Source organism: Apostichopus japonicus, chromosome 2 (assembly GCF_037975245.1).
Source record: "Apostichopus japonicus isolate 1M-3 chromosome 2, ASM3797524v1, whole genome shotgun sequence".
Taxonomy (NCBI): domain Eukaryota; kingdom Metazoa; phylum Echinodermata; class Holothuroidea; order Aspidochirotida; family Stichopodidae; genus Apostichopus; species Apostichopus japonicus.
Genome location: NC_092562.1, coordinates 13,034,390 through 13,060,000, shown reverse-complemented (window position 1 = coordinate 13,060,000; position 25,611 = coordinate 13,034,390). Strand labels below are relative to the sequence as shown.

Here is a 25,611-nt window from a genome sequence, read left to right as displayed (position 1 = left end):
GTCTGCGGAGATTAACCTGCTTAGGCTAACGGTAGTCGTGATTATGTTGGCTTCGAAGAGGTATACAACATCTCCGGTGTAACACATTGTGATTCGACTTGCGCCGAACCCAGTTGGCGCCGCATAGAGCTGAGTTGTGCCGTCGAATAATCCATTATCTCGCAAGTGAAATTGGCCTGCGAGTATAGTCAGAGAAGAAATCTTAATTATAAAAATATTAAACTAACGTTAACCATTTTATTTTCAGGATTAGCATCCTCTTAGACCGCCGCCCTCCACCACCCCCTCCCCCTCCCCCCTATACACACATGGGGATAATACTGCAACGACCGCAGGGCTAAACCTTTACCAAATACTGGATCCTTCGCTGCCACTTGGAGATTTATACCTTTAAACGAATTGTTTAAACCACATTGAAGACTTTGTGAACCGTTTAAAATCAAATGCAAATAAATATAGTCCATAAACAGTCAATCAGACCAACTTAAAACTTAAAATTAACATACTTCATTGATTTGTACGTTTGTTCATGTTTTTAAAAGTAGAATGCCAACAGTGTTGACATTGAAGTATTATTATTATTATTTTTTTAATTGTTATATTGTAATAAACAAAGAAAAAGATAAAGACATGAAGCACAAAGGGACATTGATGATGTCATACTTGATTATGATTGTGGAACCTTGGGGATGTTTGTCCTTCTCTTTTGTTTCATATATTTCTTTTATCAAAATCATTGATGGCAACTGAGCCCATACCTCTGCCTTTTCTCTCCATTTCAATATGCCTCTCATCCTATGTTCAAATAACACCATCTCCATATACCGCGAAATCAACTCCAATGAGTTTGAAGTCAGCAGTCACGTGCAAACGTGTTTTGCGATTTGATATTCGTTTACAGAAACAGGTGTATTTGTTTCTTTCTCATCATGTTTGTGATCATCACTCTTAGATAATGACTGTAAAAACACAAAGAATGCAGCTCTCATTCTCAGACCGGGGATAGTATAGGCTAGCCTTTGATAAAGGCGTATCGGCCAATTTTTTCTTTGCCAAACGCGCTAGGTCGATCCTTACTATATTCATCACGCTATGAGCGATTCGTTCATGTGATTGCGCTGGCCTCTACATAATATATAGAAAGGGGAGGGAAATATAAAAGCCGTAGCATTTTCTTATAGATTATGTAGGGAGGCTGATTCGCGTCGCTGAGTATATCCTCAGCAGAGTCTAAGAATAGTATTGATTTGGGACTGGCTTCCGTTTTTCACAGGTGCTGTAAACAGTGTAACATTGTTCGCTGTTTGGATGATAATGAGTTTTCCTCCATCACCCTCCCCCCTCACCCCCCCCCCTGAATAAAAGAGAGAGAGAAAAAAGATCACATGCATTTGGGAGAGAACACGCTACGAAAGGCAACTGATAATTAACATTCGAACATGTGTACGCATTGTTATATATGCTATAAATTAAAAAAATATCCTTTCCATTGTTTTCCTTTAATGACATTTACAGTGTAAAGAGTCGTAAAAGTGCTGTATATACGGACAATTAAAAGGAAGTAAACTTACTTGAACCCCGTGAAGGCTTAAACAAGTAGAATACTCGAAGAATGAAAAAAAAAACTTAAGTAAAAGAAGAAGCGCAAACAAACTACACAAACAAGAAACACATAAGCAACCAGTGCAGCACCACCCCACAACACATTAACACAACTAGCACATAGTGATTGAGATATGTTACCAAGCACAAACAGACAAATCTTTGAAGATCTATATAGATAAAGCCGGCGCATGAGGGCCCAGAGCCGTATGTATTACTCTGTTTTGACCGATATGACAGAAGCCCTGAAGGTCCCCAAGCATTTCGCGAAACCGAATATCAACCAAACCCAAGGTATCGTATGCTTGTGACGAAGGCGCTAGATTCATGAGATTTTATCAAAGATTTTGATATCGCCCCGATGGCGCTATATATTGATGACTCAGGCTCTGCTAGTACACACTAATACACACCCATACACACCCATACATACTATAGTACACACTTATATCTATATATATACACACTAAGACGTTAATCCAGTAAACGAGCGAGTCTGCATACGTACGTCAAATGATTGCCTCCCCCTCCCCCACCCCCACTCCAACCCCAACCCCAACCCACCCCACCCCACCCCCTTTCTCTGACGTTATATCTGTATTCAACGCAAAATGGATTAGCCAGTGCATGCACGTGCCTGCAGACGTACGTTTTATACCATAAATATGTTCGGCCTACAGGGCCGAAGGCGCGAGATATTTGACATCTCACCGACAGTGGAGCGTACTGTAAACATTTCACCGTATAATGATTTTTTTTTATACATAACTGATAAGATAGGCCTACATGGGTAAACTGCAAACAAAATATTGAGACGATGATTTGATGCTTCTCCATCCATGTTTGCCTACATTATTCTTATATCTCGTTAGAAACACCAGTTCTCTGCCATTAAATCCCAATCATGTCTTGTTTTATCATACTTTTACGGTTCCTTATCTGTACTACAAACAACAACAAAAGTTTCGTAGCCATCTAAGAAATACAGCAGAGCAGTTTCACGAAACAAATAGCCAAGTCAAATGAATCCGCGTGCGTCGTATATGCGCAATTTAGCTTCCGTCATTAAGTGCATTCAAACGCACTTCAAGAAATCATATCAATTGGTAGGTTATACAGTTCGTCTATCGCCAGGAAAATGCACAGGATACAACTCAAACAATGCACTCGGTCTACAGCCGCGTGCACCCAACCATATAGGGTTATGCCCCGGTTCGCGCATTATTCTGCGATAAACGATACGGGAGATCGTTGATTAACCCTGTTCATGTAAACAACGCACTAAATAAACATTAATTTTCATCTCCGAATGTTACAAATTCATATCGAAGCAATTGGCTGGAAAGGGCACCCCGTTTTTCTTTACTTCTATTTTAGTGAAAAGCCTCAGTTCAATGTAAATGCGCAAATAAAGTAACAAGAATGCCAACAATTAGGCTCCACAATGCGCAACAACAGTACGTTGTGCAGCATAACGATATGATGCGAGGCATACTGCGCGCGTCCAGCCTGTGGGCCTAGCAACACGAACCGTTGTGTCCAGCGATAACTTTAGTGAATTAATAAGACGGTCATAGTGTACTACGGATACGTACTAAGTATAGTATACACAAAATGAATGGTTATGAGTGCAATAGTGCACATATTTCATGAGTTGAAAGATGGAATGTTCCATTCAACGAGGCGAAGCCGGGTTGAATGGAACATCTTTCAACGAATGAAATATTTTCACTATTGCACGAATGAAAACCATCATTATTTGTTGTTTCTCACATCAAAACGGTTAGTATTCTTCAGGCTGAAAGGCTATAGAATGCTCGAAAAGTTCTGGAAATCATTTGGTCAAGGAGTGTTTACATCGAGGTGCTTATTGTCATACCTTACTTGATCTGTTCCGTTTCACAGAAGTTCCGGGATTCGTTTGCTTTGAATTGCTTGCCGGGATCGGGATTAAGCTTGCCGAGAACATTTTTGTGTGTGCAACTGATATTAATCCGCCGGTGAGGTTGTCGTGCAGTATCCAAAGGATAATGCATGGTCCGCTGACGACAACGGGCCAATCAGATCCGAGAATATTTAACAAGTATGAATGAACAGTTAAAACATAAAGGAACTGTAACAGGTCTCTAGATAACAGAATTACAGCGGCAAACAAAAGATATGTTGAACATTCTTTAACACGTACAGGGAGTATGAATTACATTAACATATCCCATCCACACCCTCTGAGCTATATAACCCAACAAGATAAAGACGTCATCGTAAATTGAAGGTTGGGATATAATCAACAAGTTTTCTCACTCATTCTCTTATCTTTTCGTTCGAACATATACATTCTCATGGGATTTATCAAGCATTTTCTTTCAACTAAAATGTAGCACTGCAGTCGGTACTACTTACATCGATACTATAAATCATCAAAATGGATTTTTAACATTCTGTTTACAAAGGCTATACCGTTTATCGTTCCTTTCACTTTAATAGTAATACCTCAGTCTTATAAAGAGAGGGGGTTGTACTCTTTTTGTTGTCTGATTTTTTTTATAGGTTTGAAGAATTTAGAATGCAATATATCAACTTCTACAGGCAAAGTGTGATATTTCAACTCACTTCAAGAGGAGACAATAGAACTAAACTATAACACCAACAATTTCATTTTCATTGAAGCGTATAGCTTCTTTCATTTGAATCATACGTTTCTGTTGGTTTGCTACACAATAATAATTGTTTGCTATCGCTTAGATTGAGAGGTGTGAGATTTCTCTTTTCTTTGGTTTGGTGGCAATTCTCAGGTGAGGATCAACAAACAAAACGGACAATTAATTGTCGCCAGTACGGATATTAAAGGTTGACATTAGAATCAATTGAGATATATATGTATATATATATATATATATATATATATATATATATATATATATATATATATATATATATATATATATATATATATATATGAGTGTGTGTGTGTGTGCGTGTTTGTGTAGGGCAAATATGTCACCAAATACAGAACTAGTATATTGTTCGATACAGGTGACAAACGCCTACAGTGGAATTACGACCTTCTTTTCCGGTTTCGAACCTTTGGACATACAATCAACGTCCATAGCCTAGTTGGTTAGTGTGTCCGCATATAAAGCGGGAGGCCCGGGTTCGAATCCCGGTGGAGACTGGAAGTTTTTTAACTGTTCTAAATTTTCCAACTAATTACGTTTTCAAGTAAATATTATAATGATATATATATATATATATATATATACATATATATATTTATAAATATATATAAATTGAGATATAGCGTAAACTATGAAATTAATGTAACTGAGTTGTTCTTCATTGATTTCAGTCAGGTTAGTCATATTTTAAATCAATATTATGAAACGCTATAAAAAGTCACATCTTGCATCTAAATGCTCGGTCAATACTTTCCACAGTCAGTGTGTATTTCCCCGAGAAATAAAAATGAAAATATAGAGAAAAGTTATCCAGATATAGCAATCTTAAAATAGCATACACGGGTCACTATACTAACCACATTACTTTTTATGAGTATATATCATTGTTTTTATGATTGTTATATTTATTGCTGTATTTCCAACCACTGGCATTCACTTTGGTATAGGTTTGAGTTTGAACCAGTTGTCGGTCATTGCGACGATTTGGGGAGGGGTATGGGGTTGCAGGAAGGAGAGTGAAGGAATTTAAACGCAAGAGTTTCTACGGGCATCTATAAAAATGACAAAGATATTTACTGAACTACAAAGATATATCTGATCGCGCCCCTCAAGAAGGGTGTTTCCAAAATGAATGGTGATGTCTCTTTTCGATGACCACCGTGTAATTACATCTGAACCAATACGGGAGAAAACACTAACGGTATACCCCTGCAGGCTTGGTAGGAAAATATGTAATCATTTATCTAAATCAGCGGGAAATTATATTATCACAAACTAAATGGTTTCGGGGAAGGGAAAGGGACGAGAAGAGAAGAGGGGAGGACTGGAGAGAAGAGAAGAGGAGTGAAGAGAAGAGAATGAATGTCTATTGTTCGTGAGGAAATGTGATCTGAAGAACCTTGTCAGGTCATGATTAACATTGAAAATAATGTTTCTTCATAATTAAAAATTACGACTGCCCGGTACCTTAGTTTAAAATTCCGAAATTTTACTCTCCTATTTTAATCTCCATCAAGTGGAGTCACATATGTTGTTAAAAAAAAAAGAAACAGTTTGACTTCCTAAGTTTTATCATCTCAGATAATATGAATAATTTTTTTTTGTATTGTTTCTTCACCTTATATATATATATATATATATATATATATATATATATATATATATACGTACAAAATATCTTCAGCGATGGTCAATAAAGGTCAACAAATAGAAATGTCGTGAAGTGGTATTTAATATAAAATAGAGTATGATATGCGTGATGATTTCATGTTTGGAAGAATATCTTAGACAAAAATAAATAAATTAAAATCTTACCAAACGCCAGTCCACAAAGGCCCAATAGTAAGAGAACCTTGACGTGCATCATCCTGTCCGTCTTGTATGGGACCCAATTACAGTATGAAGAAAACGAAGACACGGGAGCTATTCTTAGGTGTCAAGTGCATAGCTGTATTTAAGGAAAGTCTAAGGTCAAGACAGAGAGTGTTATAAGCATGACCCCGTTTGATGATTGGTGATTGACGTAGAATAAAGGCATGGTCCGTGCCTCAAAGGCGGTACTCACATATTTGTATAGAGTATTTATTAGCACAGCGTTGCGTTTAAGGCCTAATTTAACACCTAGTACTTGAGAGTTTTGATGCCCGTGAAAGCACGATTTGACATGGAAACTTAATCTTTTTTTTCGTTGGGGGAGGGAGAGGGGAAGACCCTCAGACCAGTTCTCCCTCATCCTTACCCTACATGAGAGTCGTCTTCAACCAATCCAGGGCTTCCCTTTATAAGAAAAAAAATAATTTGCCTCCGGTCCTTCCGTAAAAAAATCATGCCCTTACCTAAATCAGTCGTGGGAAATTTTCATCATAGCCCCTCACCCCAAACGTTGAAGTACTGCGCACGCCTCTGATGCCGCCCCCATGCTGTAAGCCTACCGGATTGCTTCATGATGATCTGCCAAGCGGGGTAGAGCAGAATAAAATTATTTTTATGATCTGCCAAGCAGGGTAGAGTATGAATAAAATTAATTTATGATCTGCCAAGCAGGATAGAGCAGAATAAAATTAATTATTAACATAGATTACTGCTTACGGGGTTTTACATTTCTTTGAAACGCGGTTAACTGCGGCAACTTGCATTATTACTATTTTTTTATAGTATTACACAGATCAATGTCATGTACGAATTACCGGGCCAACTGGAGATGAATCGATACACTAAGTCTTTGTAAAGATAAAGTCCGACAGATTTAGTATGTGAAGACGTACTATATGCAAAACTGTAATGTTGGAAATGATAGGAAAGTCAGACAATGAATATGTAACAATCACAGGAATCGATATGAATATGCAACAATCATCACTGAAATCGACATGAAGGTCTGTTCTTGTTACCGTGGCCAAGAATATTATGACGATACACAATGAATCGTATATACGGTAGCTCACGGATGATATTGGAGTTAAAACGAAAGTGGACAGCCATCTCCAAACTTTCTAATTTTTAATTCCCAATTCCGACATTAAGCACACACTTTCACCCTTGGAACCCGATAATTATGTTACAAATGTATGTCGTAATAATCCATTTGGATGGTTGCGTTGTCGGCCGGTTGGAGTTTCAACCTTTAGACAGTGGATCTATGATCAAGAGGTCTTGCAAGTTGTATTAACCATGTTTGAACGAACGAACGAACGAACGAACGAACGAACGAACGAACGAACGAACGAACGAACGAACGAACGAACGAACGAACGAACGAACGAACGAACGAACGAACGAACGAACGAACGAACGAACGAACGAACGAACGAACGAACGAACGAACGAACGAACGAACGAACGAACGAACGAACGAACGAACGAACGAACGAACGAACGAACGAACGAACGAACGAACGAACGAACGAACGAACCGAACGAAGAAACCCAACCAACCAACGAACGAAAGGATGAATGAGGTGGAGGGGGGAGGGGGAACAAATAAAATAGTTTGCAAGAATGGGGCTCTGAACCAGTGACGTCTTTACGACCAACTAAACAGATCCAAAATTCAAATGAAGCCTAAAGCCTAAATTAGTCTAAGCCATTGTTTAACGTTTGTCTATTAGTACACCTGATACTGCTTTCCAATGATGAAGCAAGTGGGTTTGTATAGCATTTTATTCAAATGACCATTGTGTCATCACATTTTACATAACAACGAAATGTACCACTTATAAATAACAACGAAATATATGTATCACTTGCCCTCTAAAAGGGCATCACAGTGAATGTATGGGGGGAAAACAATTAAAAATTAACTTCATGCTGCTTCAAGTTTAACTTTGGCAAAATTCACACCCACAACCTTTAATTACACCCACCAGCAAAAACACGACTGCGCTGCTTTCAGGCTTCACTGAAGCTACATAAAGAGTCAGACTACACTGCACGATATTTCCCTCAAAACCATGAACTTAAAAACCCAGAAGAAAAACAGATAATCTGCAAATTACTGGGGTAGGGGTTGGGTGGGGGAAGAGAGCCCTTTGTACCACTGCCCTCCTGTGGCTTCACCAAGTTACGAAGGTTCATGAAATGGTCAGTGACCCTGCAGTGGCAGTTTATGCAGGAATGCTGTGCGATAATCGTGGGTTTTAAATTTGGTTAACGTTATAGTATAGGTAGCAAAATACATACCATACTGAGAAAAGCACATGGGGGCCTAATGGCATCGGGCGCATTAAAGAACATTTGAGTGCTTTGAAAATGGGCATTATATGGGGAAGAGATTTAAAGCCAGAGATGTGACCATGCCCTGTTAATGCTTTCCAGTCAAATGCAATATGCCAGACGTAGATATAAGTCAACATTTCTCTGATATTTAAAAGGTGATTTTTGATTTTCTTTTGAAGGGGATGTGTAGCTGCCGTAGCGTATGACCACGTAAACAGTCTTACAGCGGATGCAATATGATAGGAAGCAGTTGATTGCGTTTGTATCAACATGATTCCTCTATAGCCATCATAGATACATTCAAACATAACTTGTCATCTTGTTACAATTGTTTTAATGTTATAACAATTCCCATAAATCAATCGGGGATATTTAGAGTTTGCTCCACACCCCTTCCCCTACACCTCTCAATCCCCACCTTTGAAACCGTGCGCACGCCACTGGATAACACCATTGATTACGCCCCCTCCCGCCACCCCCACAGTATTCATAGTACATTGAGCCTTATTTCATATCAATAGGCTCTGTATATGAATATAACTACAAAGTATATAATAATAGTATCGTACAAAATGGTTTTAGAAAAAAAAATCCCACAGCTAAACAAAGGATTTAAAAGAACCGTTGCCATGCTTGAGTGTGTTTTTATATATCACGGATTCGATTATAAGTAACACCCATTTTGTGAATTGGTTTGGATTCAATTCATCTAAAAGCTGTTTGGTTTGTTCGTCAACCTTAGGTCAACTCTTTAGTTCGTTTTTCTGTTACGCTTCAATGACCTTGACGCCCTGATATAGAGCGCCATCAATTTTTTTTTTTTTTTTTTTGGCTCTCGCAATGGATTTAGTATTATGTACGTGTGAGAGCTCTGAGGACACGGTTCACAGAATCCATTGATAGAAAGTACACCCGCCTGCTATAGTACCAATGGTGTCCCCTTTGTTCAGAGTAAACGAGAAATGCAGTTGTTGGCAGTGTATGGACCCCAGTTTTCTTTGAATTAACCACATGCCAACCCCACAGTGGCTTAGGGTCGAGGAACAAGCCATTAGATGAATTCTATACCATTACACATATAGTTAGGTTACATTATAGTAGGCTAATACTGTCCGAGTGTTAGCAATGTCTTACAGTGCGGTATTTGTAAAGCAAGTCATTGTCGTATATACCGGTGCTGTGGCCGGCCGATTGGATAAAGCCGGTGGCATTTGAAGCAATGAGGCGTAGCAATCGGGAGGTTCCGGGTTCGATACACGACCGGGTCGTAGTAAGGTGGGGTTTTCTCCAAAGAGCAATCTAGGGTTTACCCATGTGAAATGGCTTTCTCAATCGATAAAGATTCCAAATTTGAGTTTGGAAGCCACCCGATTATTTTTATTTCTCACCACTTTATATATAGATGATTGAACATTGTTTTGTATGAATTTCATGTAGGACATTTCTTGTTTGTCTTGTGGTATAAATGCGTAAAAATCCGATAGTACAAAATGTTAGGGCAAGACACCTGAAGATTGGACTCAAGCTTGAAGCTAGTGGTGTGTGTAGGTAAGGAAGGTGGGTTGGGTGGTGGGGGGGGGTGGGATGTGTGTATGTAGTTAAGTTATTTTCAAATTGAAATATTTTCAACCTTCTTTGTGTGAAAATTCAGGCAAAAATACGTTTATCCATGGAAATCAATTATCCATCGGATAGTTAATCAATAACGACGAACCCCCAAAATCTGTGACCTCAACGTGAAGAATAGAAATTCCGCCATTCCTTTCAGCCTTTTTGTTCTTTTATCATTTGTCTTCTTCCATTGGCCCATGCACTCGTCGTAATGGTATTGGTACCATACAAAATGCTTGCAAAGTCAAGTGACCTTTCGACTATGATTCTGCAAATCGATGGATGGTTGCCGAGTGTTAGTAGGCGGAAGTATGCTAGCCTTGGTGTACTGCCCTCTATGGTAGGTATAGACCTACCCTTCCTTGGACCGAGCGTCTTTGGTAGCTAAGCATACAAAGATGAAATAAGTAACAATGCATGTTAGCAAGCAGTTGTGTCTCTCTTGTGAACGTATCGTATGTATATAGGTAGGTAGAGGCTAGTCCCCAAATAGTATGTACAGCCTAATGTACCCCTTGTTGTACTGCCCAGAGAACGCCCGCGGCAACGCTTTAGATTGATACTAGTTCACGCCCCTGTTTGGAGAAATGTCCAAGACGTTTGTATCGGATAGATCCTCGAGCATGAAAAATTCAGTGGCAAGCACATTCGCGGTTGGCAGAAACGGACGCGAGAACGGGCTGGAGCATAGCATGCACCTGTTATTGGTCTTAGAAAGTGTACAGGTTGGAAACTAGTGACCTACCAGTCATCATCATCATCATCATCATCATCATCATCATCATCATCATCATCATCATCATCATCATCATCATCATCATCATCATCATCATCATCATCATCATCATCATCATCATCATCGTCATCGTCATCGTCATCGTCATCGTCATCGTCATCGTCATCGTCATCGTCATCGTCATCGTCATCGTCATCGTCATCATCATCGTCGTCATCGTCATCGTCATCATCATCGTCATAATCATCATCGCCGTCATCATCATTATCATCATCATCATCATCATCATCATCATCATCATCATCATCATCATCATCATCATCATCATCATCATCACCATCATCATCATCATCATCATCATCATCATCATCATCATCATCATCATTATCATCATCATCATCATCATCATCATCATCGAGATTCCATACAGAAGATATACAATGTTGCTTATTTTCTATTTGTATCTGGTGTATCTGGGCAACATGTGGGCTTACCTTTTCTTCCATTTTGAGGTAGGATGGCTTTCTTTTTTTGGTTAACCAATCATATTCCACTATAAACAAAATCCTTTGAACCAGCATTTATTTCACACCGTGTTGTTAGTCTAATAAACACCTACCAATTACGTGCATATTGTACTGATTCTCAATAGTGTCAAACTAATAAGCTCTATTCCTTCAGTTTAGTATATAGGCTCAGTGTACGAGGTCTGTATACCCCCATATATACCCATTATTGGGTGCATACAACCATGACTGCAGTTGGAACTGCTGTATGCTTCATTGGGTTAAGTGAATGAAGCCTTTTGGTAATGAATTTGGTAGCGAACTTGTTTACGAAGGCAAGCCTTTGTGATCATATGGCTAAAATTTTTGTGGTATTCCCTTTTTACGAAAAAGGGTGAACTTGTAAAAACAAAAATATGTGTATGTTATCAGTCACACCTAGAAACCAATTCAATACAACCTATCACGAAGGTGTTAACTACGACATGCATGACGTTAAAACCCTTCTTTAAGAAAAGAAGGATTGTACAACGATCCAGATGTTTATCTTTAAAAGTTATGGGTTCGATTTATAACGTGACTGTAATATTGCTACAGGGCTAGTCCATTACACACACACACATATACACCCACACGCATACGCACACACACACATATATATATATACATATATATATATATATATATATATATATATATATATATATATATATACATGTTCACTATGAGGGTTGCACAGGTCGTGGGGTAATTGGGGGGGGGGGGTGAGGAGTAGTAGTTGGGTGAAGTCAAATTGAGCTATATTGCACTTAAAATTGAAAGAAAAGCGAATTGAGCGAGATAGAATATTATTCTTATTGAAGTAAGCAGTAAGTCCTTTTGTTTAGTGTTTTGTTCAAGATCTCTTTAAAAAGATTTATAACTGACTTGACCTTACAATGAGATATACACTGTTACAACTATACTCTACCAAAAGGTTGTCTGTGGTGATGCAATGTTTAAAAAAAAAAATTATTATTAATTAGGAGAAAAATCCTAGGTATTTTCGTTTCGTTTTGCAACAATTCAAATGGAATGTTTAAGTTAACCATATAGTGGCCTCACATTGTAAAGTCTTCAAAACAGATAATACCAGCAATACTGCATGGGTGTAACTTTGAACAAAGAGTTTACTCTGTAAAGGTTACTGCTTTACCTTATTTTTAAGATTCGTTGACTATTATCCTGCAGAAGTTTTCAACCTGCCTTATTGTTTCTTTTCAAATCCAAAAATAAACGAACTTCTATTAAATAACCAGTCACGATAGATTCGGTTGATTCAACAAGAAAAGATTACAATCTTGAATAGGAAGAATAGACTCATTAGAACAGTTGCACAGTTTCAGACGAAGCTTTTGTCTACCATGGGATTCTTCTGATTGGCCGCCGTTTTATTTTTTCGCTTGCTTTTTCTCTTCATATTGATTTAATACCAAATACGCAGTCACAACGAATAACAAACAAGGGTTTACGATTTCAATTATATATATATATATATATATATATATATATATATATATATATATATCAATTATATTTTCAATTATATATATTTTTTCTGTGGGGAGGGGGGGGGCGGTAAACTGTCGACAAAATGTTGTTTCATACATGATTTTATATACTTTATGAATATTTGATCGAATCCTCTCAGAGTATCTCACCATAGTGGTGGATGTTCTTATACTACATGCAAAGATGACTGGGCCAAATGAATGGTAAGTTTAGGGTAAAGGCTACACTATATATGGTTCAGTGGGTCATACAGATATGTCTATATCTATATTTGAATTCAAAATCATTCTCTATTGAGGATTATGTATGACGTGGAGTTTATATCAAGCGTTCTCCTTTTAATACCTATGGGTGCGGCGAACGTTATGAGGTAATCGCCAAGGAGACAAATCAAATCTAGTCCCCATTCTTCGCTCCAATCACAGAGTAACCCACCAGATCTGTTTGCATATTTTGTACCGACAAGAAGTAAGCCAAACCACATTTATCTAGGAGATGTCGACCCTCCCCGTCCTTCCCCCACCCAATCCCTCGTGCAATTGCTTGGTTCCATCCAGTGTCGCATTGAACTATAGGCATGATTGAAGCTAGTGCCTATGAGGCATCGGCCCCAAGGTCTAGGGGTTTCGTTCAACACTTCCAGGCTAGACTTAACAACTGCCTAGTTTCAGTTTTTGCCCGCAAAGCTTAATTAGGAGAGGGGGAAGTATGTTGTCTTAAAGCATAGAGAGTGTTAACCCTGATACGCAAGTGATCTTACAGCCTAACCAATTATGACGTAAGTACTGTAGGCAAAGACATATATACACGTTACAAAATACTTGTGTGCTTTGGTATATACGTCACGTGTATACCCACCCAAAAAAAAACAGCAATTTATAAAGACATCGATATACTGTAATATATTAGTACAATAGTAATTCATCTTTTTTTTTTTTTTGATAGATGTTAAAATTAAACTTGACCGCATAAGCTTGCATCCATTCCTCTATGGTATACTTTTGATACCGTTGATTAGGCCTACCATATCGAATAGCACCGTAACCACATCAATACAATCTTGCTTTCGTTCCTTCTACGCCCCCCCCCCCTCTTGTGGTTGTTTTTTTCTAACTTAAATCAATTAATTTGACGAAGAATCAAGAAAGGTCACGATTTTAATTTGACCATTATGAGTGCTTGAATTTCAGTGCAATTGTTTTTTTTTTGTTTTTTTTTTCTTTATTAAACGTTGTACCAGTGTCGATATGGTACAGCCCATACTACTGTTATAGCTTGCAGCAACGTGCAATATATATATATATATATATATATATATATATATATATATATACAATGAAGTTGTTCATCCATATTGGTCCATATTGATATATACTCTGAAGTGACATTGAAGATTTTTAAACCCAATCCCCAAACTATGCTATATTATAGTTTTGTTTTTACACAGAATACTATCCACTCAGTGGCGGACTGGCCACACGGGCATTTTGGGCAATGCCCGGTGGGCCAGTGGGCAGGTGGGCCGGTGGGCTAAGGAGCCTGGTAAAAATTACAGCCCATTTTCACAGTAGTTAATAGAGTACAGACGGGCTGTGTAGAAACACTTTTTAAATGCTTGAAAAACTTAATCAAATCCAGTCTAAAACATATATTTTTGTCTATTTTGTTTACGTTCTTAACTTTCTCACTTTAATCAAGTGTTGAATCTGTAAAATTATTTTTGGGACTATTTTAAAGGATTATTGTAACCTTCAAACTTGAGAAATATAGCACTATTTTGCATCTAGGCAGTCCATAACTTCCAAAACTCAATGGGGAGGGGGACACCCCATTAAACCCCTCCCCCAGGACGGCGATCACTTTGTAAGTAACATATCAATGAATAATGACCCGGTCTAGGTGACAAATGCCCGGGCTGGTTTGAAGACCCAGTCCGCCCCTGTATCCACTGATGTAACATGTACATACATTGTATGACGAAAACTTTTTTTATTAATATGTGGTGATTGTGGTGATTATGACACTTTCATAGCGTCGTAATAAGGGTTTTGTACTTAAATATAACAGACAATGATAATTCGTTTTTTCGGTTAGACACCAAAAGGATTTGTCTGAAATTGTCTGAAACTGATGTCTAACTTGAAGAACCACTGATGTTAGGTCTTCTGAGCTCTTTGACTTAGATGTCGTCTTTTAATGATTCATTTCAAAAACATATGATCTAATTCGAATTCAAAATCATCAGATTTCAATACCTGATGTACTGATTTTTTGGCTTTACTTTATTCAGATATTTTAAGTAGCACAACAATATCACTTGCCTCAACTATCTATACATATACTGACGTTCGAATACAAATGTATTATTGTAAAATGTGTACGTTCCACCGTATTCCTGTGTATTAAGATAACGTATGCAGCCAATAGCAGTGCCAGGTGGGGACTGGCTTATAGAAGTTGGAATCGACTCAATGACCCAACCGGATCAATGACAATGGGCGCCCGTCGGGCAGAGCCGTAATTACGATAAGCGGCATAGAATATATGTATATATATATATATATATATATATATATATATATATATATATATATATATATATATCCGTCCCACCTCTCGCTTCCCTTCTGCACCATTCCCCACCCCTCCCCTACCCTCCCACCTCTTCCCTCCTGTGATAATAGGCAGCTAGAATTTCTGGTCATCATACCGACTCAATATTTGATGTTGTCTACTGAATATATTCCATTGAAGGGTGAACATCTACTGGAAGCACTCTAACCCTTCCCCACCTGACATTTGTCATTGCCCCATTTGGAATTTGTTTAGTGATATAACAGCAACAGTACGGTAGTAACCCAAGTAGACATGTCTCCCATTCCACCAACCAACCGAACTTTTTAAGTCATGTTTCTACCAAAATGAGGTCACCCCTTCCCGCTGCCATTACATTATCGTATGAACTTATATGTGTAAATAAATACTTATATATATATTATTGGAATCGTCGGAAGCGGGTGGCAGGAGATCGAAACACACCTCCTGTGTTACAAGGCTCACGAGTTCTGATCAATGGGAAAAGGAAAGGGTTGTGGTTGGAGTTACAAGACACCCACCACAGTGTAGTGTACAGGACTAAAGTGGTGTGTGGGAAGGGTGGGGACAGGGAGGGAAGGTGGCACAGTTCCCCCGACTGATGAAGGTAGGGGTTGAAATTATTTGGAAGGGCTAGAGGCGAATTAAGAACATTACAGAGGAGGGGTGAGGGGACGGGGGGGGGGCTGAATTTGGTCAATGAAGAAGACACATATATGTAGAGGATTTTGGGTACATACTGAGCAAAAGGTTAGAGGTCAAATCGTTCATTCTGTGGCGCATATAGACTGTAAATTAGGTCTATATAAGTATGCCTAAACACAAGGTTTTGCTAAGAATACTTTGTGTGAGGTTGCAAAAGAAGAGGACGGGGAGGCTACTCGTAGTAGTGGTCCAATTCTTCCCTGCTGAATGCAAAACTCTTCCGACTAAAGCATTTTCCACCGACTGACGGTCACAGGTGGGAGCACCCCCCCCCCCACCCCAACACCACCCGGAACTCCCCTTTGCGCACGACACTGACCAGCCACGGTCTCCCAACAGTGACCAATTACCCACATTCGAATACTCTTGCACCCATCATGACGGTTTCTCTCAAGTTCAGAGTTGAGATATTGCCTTAATGTACCAGCGTAGAACAGACCTACCACATGTATCAAATACACGAAATCTCTTAATGGATACAAGATGGCGGCGAATTGTGAGTTATCACAACTCTCCCTATAAACGGCTCTGCCGTCGGACGAAACTAGCTTCACCTTTCACGACCAACAGGAATTCGGCGACTTCGGCAATTTCGGCGACTTCGGCATCTCAGTCTGGTAGGGTATTCCGTGCCTCGGGCCCATAGGCGTAATAGGTCCGGGTCGGTTATCCGCTTGGCCAATCCGCCTGTTGCTTACTGTTGCTTACATGTGGGATTTACACAAGATAAATATTGGAATGGAGTACTGAATGATGTAATAGACCTATACTAACTCTCGTGATGGTCAAGTTTTCATGATCTCAGGAGCGAAAAGAGAAAAATGCAGAGGCAAAGGTTTCAATTACGAGTACAACTTTTTGTAAACCTATACCATGGTACCTGATAAAAATTCAAACACAGTCACATCTAACTCTGCTTCCTATGCAAAAGACCTTACTAACATCGTTGCCACTTACGTTCCGTACACGACAGGCATTTTACACAGCACTTTACAAAGGACACTATCATTGAAGTATGCACCAACTCACTTGATCCCAGCATATATCCCAATCACATATACCCATGAATGGTCATAATATGTATTTCCCACATCCTCAGATGTACTCAATATTGTAGTCTATATTACCATATTGTATAACCATCGTAACCTTTATCCCCATGCATGTGGCACCAAACACGGTCATAACTATGTATTTCCCACATTCCCACACATGTATCCTACATTCCGGCCAGATAATCCCAATAATAAATATTGTAGACCATGGGCGGTTCCAGGAGTTTCATAAGGGAGGGGTTGGTCACGATCAATCTGGGGTCCCCATTTTTTTAAATTATTCTTAAACGGCAAGGGTGCATTCTGGTGCATATGCATGCTATAAACTTGGTCTAATAATTAGGTCTACCCGCAAGGTTGTGTTAATAACTACTTCTGATATTTTGTGTGTTTGTGTGTACTGTTGCCAAAACAAGGAGGGGGTGCATGGGTGTTCAGTCCCACCTGCATCCGCGCCTGTTGTATAGCCTGGATCAGCAGAAGAAGAAGGGCGAAGTCAATAGTGATAGATACGCCTTCGTGAGACATTTCACCATGGTCTACAAGATCGCACGTCAGCAAACAAGATACAGCCATACCTTGGTGTGACTTGTGACAATGCATATGACGTGTGACGTGTGTTCTCAATACAAGAAATACTGGTTTAAATCCACAGATAGTTACCACCAATAAGTCATCGTTTCGAGGTCACTTGACGCACTAACGATTATCATAAGGTTATTCATTAAAACAGGATACGCCCTGACTGCAATACGTGTTGATACAATGGTCCTATTCAAATATTTAACTTAATAACCAATTGCTGCAGTTATTCATATAACTATTTTGCTAATTCTAAATTGTTACTGAGTGTGTTACGTACAAATGATCTGTGGTCCAAAACTGCCTCAAGTTTATCCTTGTATGTACCCATCTACTGCATTATAACTTACGTTATTTAAGACATAACGCTTTTTATCAGACACCGGAGAGTCCATTTAAAAGGGTAAAAACATAGCGGGGATTGGAAGGGACAAGCAATTGCACACTATCCGTTTGTATATATATATTTATATATATATATATATATATATATATATATATATATATATATATATACATATATATATATACATATATATATATATATATATATATATATATATATATATATATATATATATATATGTGTGTGTGTGTGTGTGTGTGTACATATATTCCGTCTCCTCCCTATCTTCGGATAACCCCTCCCCCAATTCTCCCAAACCATTTCAATTTCTTTTTTCTTGAAAAACTGGATACTACTAATGGTAGCATTATTGGACTTTATCGGTACGGTACTCTTTAATTCCCTGGTACTTGTAACAGTATGGACCCTCCCATGGAAAAGTACATTTTCGCAATAAACCGAATGTTAGTACAGATTATACAGTCCATTTGGCTAATGACTGATTTCAATCGACATAAGCCGCAGGCCATTACAGTATTCCAAGTGACGATATCTATTTAGAGACGCCTACAGTTTTTAGGAAGGTCCGCCAAACATTTCCCAAAGAATGAAGAAATCGATGATATTATATAAGGGGAACAAGAAGTGGAAACAATCTTGGGCTAAAGTTTACTTCAAAAGTCAATCATATACAGAAATTTCCCAAAGGTGGAGGGGATACCTCCTACTTGCGCAGACCCTTTGCGCAGGTAAAAAAAAAAGCGGGAAAAAATCCGCCACTGGTCAAGATAATGATTTGGTTTAATATCAGGGCTCTAATGTGAATGATATACTTATTATATGATATAATATTATATTATATTACTGTTATAAATTACATCAAATCGACAACAACTGAAGATTGGGTAGCGCATATACAGATATCATGCCTCACTATATCGTGTACAGTATGTAACCTTGAACTTGTGGGTACTTTTGAGGCCATAAAGGAATCAAGAACCAGAACCGTGTGTTTTTGCAATATTTTGTCTTTCTTAACAAAGTACGGTGACTGAATTCCGGCCTTGATCTTGCAGTTGACTGATTCAACCAAAATCCCGTTTGTGAAAAGGTTTCATGGTCCAATGATTGAGTTAACGTGCATATTGTCTGCCGCATGCAACACTTTGATGATCGCCAACAATGAAATATTCGTTCCATTGTTTGGTTGGGTTGATTTTTCTCAGCATATTTCTGGCACTAGATAAGATACTGTTCAGTCGTGCGTTCAGAAATATGACCCTTTACTTGTAGGTGGGGTTCTCAGTTCTAAATACACTATTGTGTTACGCAGTCCCCTTGCCTACGGTAGATAGCACGTTGCATGCATGGATACACAACTTGCCATAAATTGGGTTCCTGTACAGCAACCAATGAAAAGCGCCCCAAAAAAAACCAAACAAAGATACCAAGTCATGCATGATATGCATGGTATAACTACAGTATATGCTTACTATTGGTGTTACGCAGTCCCCTTGCCTACGGTAGATAGCACGTTGCATGAATACACAACTTGTCATAAATTGGGTTCCTGTGCAGTAACCAATGAAAAGCGCCCAAAAAACAAAAAACAAATATACCAAGTCATGCATGATATGCATGGTATAATTAACTACAGTATATGCTTACTCTGAGATTGTTTTGATGACGTCAAACAAACTGAATACTAGCCTGTGGTTGGTTATATCACTAAGGGTGGAGTCCTGTGAAATAACAACAGACGATATGAATAGACGATATGGTGTGATAATTGCATATACAGTATACACGATAACTTAAGCCACCGTTAGGGTTATTCGAAATTGTGTGACCTTGCTAAAGGTTTCAACACTATAGGGTATAATTTCACATAACATATCTATTGACGTAGATTTTGTTAGTTTGGGGGTTTTGGGGCGATTTTGTCTTTTCAAAGCCCTAGCTACCATAAAAGTACAAAAAATAAAATTGTAGTTGATCACACAATTCCCAATATCCATTTATCTGATCATTGGCTGAATAAGTGTCTATCTATCAAAGCACCGGTACATTCTATAGTACAATGAAAGTCTATGGTGTGTGGGGGGGGGAGGGGGTGGGGGTCGAGATGGCGGGGTTGTTGTTCACTTAATCCTTTATATTTCGATAAAAAGACACTCGTCATAGTAGCTTCATATACATTTTAATAAACATTAGTATATATACCGTATACACTGTTTGCCAAGAAACTGTACTCAGCTAAAGGAGCTACATATTTGTTGTGGGGGGAGGGTGAGGGGTAATTTTAATATTATCTCAGTTGTATGAACATGACAGTAACTAGATGTAACGCTTCATAGTCGAATAAACAGATAGGGCTTTGGTTTAGATTGAAGGAAAGCGTAATTTTCGCTTTATTTCACAAGATAAAATGATACATTGAGACTATTGAATCCCCCCCTGCCACCTCCCGCCTCCCCTTCCCCCACCGCTCCCTTCGTGATAAATTCATTTTCATTGGTTTACCTAAATCGACATTTTTTTTTTTTCATTTCACCAAACACTACTGAATTTCCCATAGCGTTATACTAGTTCGAAAAAGTAGACTACTGCATAATTTGAACACGCAACCCTTTCCTTCCCGCTACTTTGTGTGTTGTTCGTCTTTTTGTCATTCCTTTGATTGACATTTCGATGTCAATAGTTTCGGTCCAGTGGTCTCGCCATACTTGGCTTTTCACTTTACACTTTCATCCGGCGAACAAACCACAGCAGTTCCACCGATTATTATACTATTATGCATCGTCACTGCTGTGATATATTAACTGTTAATGCTGTGCTATATGTTTGTAAAACGCCATGTAAGGTGTAACTGTTTCCTCGAACTTAGCCGGACAAATCGACACCTTCTGATACCATGAATCATCCAAGTTCAAACCTCATCAAAGTAGTTTCTAAGTCGGTTCTATTGTGACGTATTGAAACTTAGAAAGAGTGAGTTGTTTGCAATGCTGTACTGCTTAATATATGACTGCAATGGAATGATGTCGTATGCCGATAAAGGAGTTTGTTAAACGTTAAGACAATTAAGAAAAGTGAGTTCAAAAGGGGGAAACTGATAGACCACTGGCTAAACCAGAAAAAAAAAAACATCACGAGTAGTATAACCCTATATGTGGAGTAGGGTTATTCTAAGCAATAAACAGCCTATAGACCCGCAAACTAAAACCTGTACGTTGTGGAGATATTAATAATTCGTATAGACATTTCTTAAATCACTGCGTCTAACATGAACTTGAATTTCCACAAGCTGTAAACCGAATCAATTATTCATGCCCCTTTCAATGTAAGGGTTGCTCCGTACCCAATATTAGCCTTATTTCATGATCCTTTACGCGTCCAACAATTAAATGTTCATTGCATTAAAGTTGTTTTTCGTTGGAGTACCGTCTCGTTGGTCTTGCTAGAGGTTCATGCAAAGTCTTGCATATGTTTGAAGAAAAGCAGAAGAAAAATGTGAGCTTGGTTTCCAATCCTCTTTTGTAAGCGAGTGTTATTTTTCAACACTTGTCTCCACCTCCATGATCTTAATTCTTCAAGATGGCGCTCGTTACAAAAACAGCGACTTTCCCCACAAATTGCACCCACATTGTCGTATGTTCACTGACGCGTCACGTGAAACGTGTAAAGAAAAGAATATGTGTATCTGGTTTTCAATCCTCTTTTGTAAGCGGAAGTTTATTTTTCAACACTTGGCTCCACCTCAATGATCTTAACTTTTATTAAGATGGCGCTCTTTACAAAAACAGCAACTTTTCTACCAACTTGACCCACATGATCGTGTGTTCACTGACGCGTCACGTGAAACGTGTGAAGACAAGAATAGTTGTATTTGGTTTTCAATCCTCTTTTGTAAGCGGAAATTTATTTTTCAACACTTGGCTCCACCTCAATGATCTTAACTTTTATTAAGATGGCGCTCGTTACAAAAACAGCAACTTTTCTACCAACTTGACCCACATGATCGTGTGTTCACTGACGCGTCACGTGAAACGTGTAAAGTAAAGAATATGTAATTGGTTTTTAATCCTCTTTTGTAAGCGGAAATTTATTTTTCAACACTTGGCTCCACCTCAATGATCTTAACTTTTATTAAGATGGCGCTCGTTACAAAAACAGCAACTTTTCCACCAATTTGACCCACAATGATCGTATGTTCACTGACGCGTCACGTGAAACGTGTAAAGTAAAGAATATGTGTATTTGGACGGTGTCAATCCTCTTTTGTAAGCAGGAGTTAACTTTAAACAGTTGCCGTCTCCACTTCAATTATCTTAATTCTTAACATGTCAAATAACTCAATGGATTAAGGTGACGACTTTTGATTGCTTGAACTTTGAGCAAGTCAAAAAAAATATGTAACTTAGTCATCAAATTTGCTACAGTAAAGCCACTTGCAGAGAGACTTTTCCATGAACCTTACTTAACACCTTTTGGATTGTCTAGGTTTTCAGAAACGACTTTATGTATGTATGTCCTTTACATCGGGCACCGAAGACTGTAAACGAAACAGTTTGGAGGGGAATGGAGGGCAGACGAAGGTGAAGTAAAATATATTTGAAAGCAATGAAGGGCATGGAGACGCGGGGAAAAGCGTGGGATTAGGAAGGGGATCAGTGAAGGAACAGAGGAATAGTAGGAATGACCTGAGAGCAGAAGAAACAAGAAGATAGCAGGGACTAAGGGGGTGGGGGAGGGACAAGGACAGAGGGAGGGAACAGATGCGAAAAGGGGAACGGGGAATAGATGGAAATATTTGGAAAAGCTTGCAGGTGAAAGGGGAAGAGGAATGCTCCCATTTGAAAAAAAGGCGTCCAATTAGTTTGGGATGAAAACGCTTTCAGTACAAAACTTCCAAATACCACTCTCCCAAACTTCAAACCAACAGAAGCGAAGATGCTGAAACCTTTTTTAACGATTCACCTCAAACTGATTTCTTTTGGCTCCAAATACTTGCCAAACACGATACAGACAAAATACGGTACAAGCCAAAAATGGGGGCGCTATTTACGTAAATTAAGTATCATAGTTATGGAGGGATAATGTCCTATACATGTATGTCCTTTACATCGGGCACCGAAGACTGAAAACGAAACAGTTTGGAGGGGAACGGAGGGCAGACGAAGGTGAAGTAAAGTATATTTGAAAGCAATGAAGAGCATGGAGACGCGGGGGAGAAGCGTGGGATTAGGAAGGGGATCAGTGACGGAACACTGAGAGGAATAGTGGGAATGACCTGAGAGCAGAAGAAACAAGAAGAGAGCAGGGACTAAGGGAGGGGACAAGGACAGAGGGAGGGAACAGATGTGAAAAGGGGAACGGACAGTAAATGAAAATATTTGGAGAAGCATGCAGGAGAAAGGGGAAGAGGAATGCTACCATTTGAAAAACATGACGTCCAATTTGTTTAGGATGAAAACGCTTTCAGTGCAAAACTCCCAAATACCACTCTCCCAAACTCCAAACCAACAGAAGCGAAGATGCCGAAACCTTTTTAACGATTCACCTCAAATTGATCTCTTTTGGCGCCAAATACTTGCCAAACTATTGTACTGAGCGTTTCGCTGAAGAGAACATACAACAACGGGGAGAGGGGACAACCCTGACGGACTCCCCTTCGAACCGGGAAGGGACCAGAAGTAAATCCGTTAACAGTGACCATGCTCGTGACGTCCTTATATAGTAAGGAGACCCAACAAAAAACACTGAGTTCAATCCGAAGGACTCTAACGATCTGAACAGAAAGTCGTGATCTACCATGTCAAAGGACTTCTCCTGGTCCAAGGAGACCAGTGCACATGGCAAATCACGAACTTTAACAAACTCGATCAAGTCTCTCATCAACCAGAGGTTATGTTGAATACACTTGCCTCGCACAGCAAAGTATGGAGAGGACCCACAATATCCGGCATCACATCCGCTAAGCGATTTCCTAATGCTTTGGCCAGGATTTTGTAGTCCACATTTAACAGCGTTATTGGACGCCTATTAGGGTCCAAAGGGTCTCCCGACTTTGGGAGGAGAACAATATTTCCAGCCCTCTGTTTTTGGCTCATGTAATTCAACTGCAAAGCGGTAGCGAACACGTCTCTCAAGTCCCCACCGAGAACCTCCAGAAGGTCCTATAGAACTCAGCAGGGAGGCCATCGGGACCGGGGGACTTCTTCATCGCTGCTACCGCTGTTCAGAGCTCACCAACGGAGAGATTCGAACCCAAGCTATCGTTTTTACTCTAAGGGAGGGGGGGGGGGGGGCTTGTCTTTACCAGACAACAAGTCTTCATGGAGATCCTCGCTAACAGCAGCCCTGGAGTACAGGTTCGAAAAGAACGACCTAAATACCTCAGATGACTAGTGACCTGACTTAGCGTGTGTTGTTCGCACAATTGACGTTGTGTTTATGAAGGGTGCACAATCGTACAAAATCGCCCAATGAGTCGGTATTCACATCTGGTCGGTTTTCCCTCAAGTTACCCTATTATATAGTTGACTCAATGTAATCAGTCTTACATGACACTCGTAACTCCCATATAATAACGGGCTTTGCGACAGTGTCTATCCACAGTCGATCACACCTCAAAGTTCCCCAATAAGTCCTAAGTGGCTTCCTGAGCCAAAGTGACACAATTAGAATACCAGCCATAACATATAGTCAGGGTGCTAACCCGGTTTCATTTACACGTTTGAGGACGGAAGGTTTGATGGTCCCGATCAGTAAAGGGCACAGGGGGTCTGGAGAATGAATATATATGAAATTTCCTTTTTTTTCGGGCGGCAATCTTGGATTCTGGCCGCCATCTTGGAAGTGGGTGGCCCAAGCAACATACCATGAGCATCATCTGTTTCAGTGAGCCCGGAAACACCTTAATTGACCCCTCATTTGTTCATATCCTATTTTTACAGCCAGATATATGACATTTCCTTTTTTCTGGCGGCCATCTTGAATTTTGGCCGCCATCTTGGAAGTGGGTTACACAAGCAACATGCCATGACCATCATGTTTCAGTGACCCCGGAAACACCTGAATTTACCCCTCATTTGTTCATCTCCGATTTTTACAGCCAGATTTGACATTTCCTTTTTTTCTGGCGGCCATCTTGGATTTTGGCCGCCATCTTGGAAAATCGGAACCGATTCAGTGGGTTCCACGGATAAAATCAATAGACAGGTCGAAAAGAAACTCCATGCCAAATTTGGTACTTTTGTCCGGCCGGTAACGTTAAATTTGCTAAGTCACCTGACTATATACATGTATGTCCTTTACATCGAGCACCGAAGACTGAAAACGAAACAGTTTGGAGGGGAACGGAGGGCAGACGAAGGTGAAGTAAAATATATTTGAAAGCAATGAAGAGCATGGAGACGTGGGGAGAAGC

The 25,611-nt window shown here is 39.4% G+C and overlaps 1 protein-coding gene across 1 annotated transcript in view; it reads right to left on the bottom strand.

Moving 5' to 3' along the window:
- LOC139978616 (uncharacterized) overlaps positions 1–6,250 on the bottom strand; it is a 16,725-nt gene extending 10,475 nt beyond the window's left edge. The window contains exons 1-2 of the mRNA XM_071988975.1: positions 6,093–6,250; positions 1–176 (exon numbers count right to left, since the gene is read on the bottom strand). The exon at positions 1–176 is cut by the window's left edge and continues 46 nt beyond it. Of these exons, the coding sequence (XP_071845076.1) occupies positions 1–176; positions 6,093–6,144 (228 nt within the window). The 5' untranslated portion in view covers positions 6,145–6,250. The remainder of the gene's footprint in view (positions 177–6,092) is intronic.
- Between the last annotated feature and the right edge of the window lie 19,361 nt (positions 6,251–25,611).